Source organism: Alosa alosa, chromosome 1, assembly GCF_017589495.1.
Source record: "Alosa alosa isolate M-15738 ecotype Scorff River chromosome 1, AALO_Geno_1.1, whole genome shotgun sequence".
Lineage (NCBI taxonomy): Eukaryota > Metazoa > Chordata > Actinopteri > Clupeiformes > Clupeidae > Alosa > Alosa alosa.
This window is the reverse complement of record NC_063189.1, coordinates 2065167-2067666: the sequence shown is the minus strand read 5'-3', so window position 1 is coordinate 2067666 and position 2500 is coordinate 2065167. Positions and strand designations below refer to the sequence as shown.

General features: G+C 45.7%; 1 protein-coding gene across 1 annotated transcript in view; it reads left to right on the top strand.

The window, feature by feature from the left end:
• The window catches only part of LOC125300150 (nesprin-2-like), a 196189-nt gene that overhangs the window by 40232 nt on the left and 153457 nt on the right, over positions 1-2500 (top strand). The window contains 3 exon segments of the mRNA XM_048251794.1: positions 1092-1261; positions 1438-1602; positions 2225-2324. Coding sequence (XP_048107751.1) covers positions 1092-1261; positions 1438-1602; positions 2225-2324 — 435 coding nt within the window.

Here is a 2500-nt window from a genome sequence, read left to right as displayed (position 1 = left end):
GTGTAGTTCTGTGCTGTTTAGCTGTAGTGTTTAGCTGTAGTGTTTAGCTGTAATGTAGTTCTGTGCTGTTTAGCTGTGAGTGTTTAGCTGTAGTGTAGTTCTGTGCTGTTTAGCTGTAGTGTTTAGCTGTAGTGTTTAGCTGTAATGTAGTTCTGTGCTGTTTAGCTGTAGTGTTTAGCTGTAGTGTAGTTCTGTGCTGTTTAGCTGTAGTGTAGTTCTGTGCTGTTTACAGCTGTGAGTGTTTAGCTGTAGTGTAGTTCTGTGCTGTTTAGCTGTAGTGTTTAGCTGTAATGTAGTTCTGTGCTGTTTAGCTGTAGTGTTTAGCTGTAGTGTAGTTCTGTGTGCTGTTTAGCTGTGCTGTTTAGCTGTAGTGTTTAGCTGTAATGTAGTTCTGTGCTGTTTAGCTGTAGTGTTTAGCTGTGAGTATGTAGTTCTGTGCTGTTTTAGCTGTAGTGTTTAGCTGTAGTGTTTAGCTGTAATGTGTCTCTGTGCTTGCTCAGCCGTGCTGTTTAGCTGCACGTAGTTCCAGGCTGTCTATTGCAGTGTTTAGTCAGTAGTGTAGTCTCTGCGCTGTTTAGCTGCAGTGTTTAGTCATAGTGTTTAGCTGGTATCGAAGTTCTGTGTTGTTTAGCTGTGCTGTTTAGCTGCTGTAATGTAGTTCCGTGCTGTTTAGCTGTATGTAGTTCCAGTTGTTTAATGTAGTGTTTAGCCAGTAATGTAGTTCTGTGCTGTTTAGCTGTACGTAGTTCTGCGCTGTTTATTGTACGTAGTTCTGTGTTGTTTAGCTGTGTGTGTTTAGCTGTAATGTAGTTCTGTGTTGCTTCATTGTACGTAGTTCTGTGCTGTTTAGTTGTACGTAGTTCTGTGCTGTTTAGTTGTAATATAGTTACAGTGTTGTTTAGCTGGTAGTGTTTAGTTGCATGTAGTTCTGTTGTTTAGCTGTATCAAAGTTCTGTTGCTTCTAGCTGTAGTGTTTAGCTGTATCAGTTCCGTGCTGTTTAGCTGGTAATGTAGTTCCGTGCCGTTTAGCTGTATCAGTTCTGTGCTGTTTAGCTGTACTGTAGTTCTGTGCCCTTTTTGTCCTTCCTCAGGTCCACGGTATCAAGGATGAGCTCAGCGGTCTTGGAGCCAAGATGGAGGAGATCAGAGCCGTGTGCAGACAGTTGCAGTCACACCTGAAGAAAATCCCAGACTGCAAGGAAACTCCGTTCGAAGGAGAGGCCGATGCTCTGGTGGACACCTGGTTGATGTAAGACATCACATGTAGTCACACACACACACACACACACACACACACACACACATATAATCACACTCAACATAGTGTGTACTGTATATAGGCATGGTAGAAGGCATGTAGAAACATGTGTGTATAGTAGTGACAGAGAAGCACAGCCCCAAGACATGATATCTCCAGGGGGGTGTGTTGTAGGTGACGGAGAAGACGGACTCGTACATGGATAACCTGTGTGTGGGGATGGAGTTGTGGGAGAAGCAGCTGGCTCTGGGGTCGGAGGTGGACACGTGGGCTGCCGCCAAGATGGCCGTCTTCGCCGAGTCACACCCCTTCCACAGCGAGAAGCAGGTCCTGGACATGAAGGTACCAGCAACCGGATCACACACACACACACACACACACACACACACACACACACACACACACACACATGCACACACACACACACACACACATACACACACACACACACACACACACACATTCTACACACACACACACACACACACGTACACACATTTATTACACATATATACACACACACACACACACACACACACATACACACGCACACACACACACACACACACACATACACACATAAACACACACACACATATACTGTACATATGTATACACACATGTACACACACACACACACACACATGTACACACACTTACACACACACACACACACACACACACACACACACACACATGCACACACACACACACACATACACACACACACATGCACACACACACACACACACACACACACACACACACACACATGCACAGACACACAGTATTTTATTCAGGTAGGTATGTGTAGAAGAGCCCGTGTGTGTGTTTATTAGCCAGGTAGAAGCAGGTGGGGGCAGGCAGGTGTAGTGTGTGTGTAGCCAGGGCAGGTAGCAGGTGTGTGTGTATTGATCAGGTGGGTGGTGTGTGTGCATGATTTAGGTAGGTGTGTGTGTGTGCTAATGAGATAGAGACACAGGAAGAGAACATTGAGCGTTTTCATAAGAAGACTCTGGAGATTCAACAGCTGCTGCAAAGCAAAGAAGAACCACTGGAGCTGCAGGTACACACACACACACACACACACACACACACACACACACACACACACACACACACCACACACACACACACACACACACACACACACACCTCATACACACACACACCACACACACACACACACACACACACACACACACACCCCACACACACACACACCTACACACACACACACCA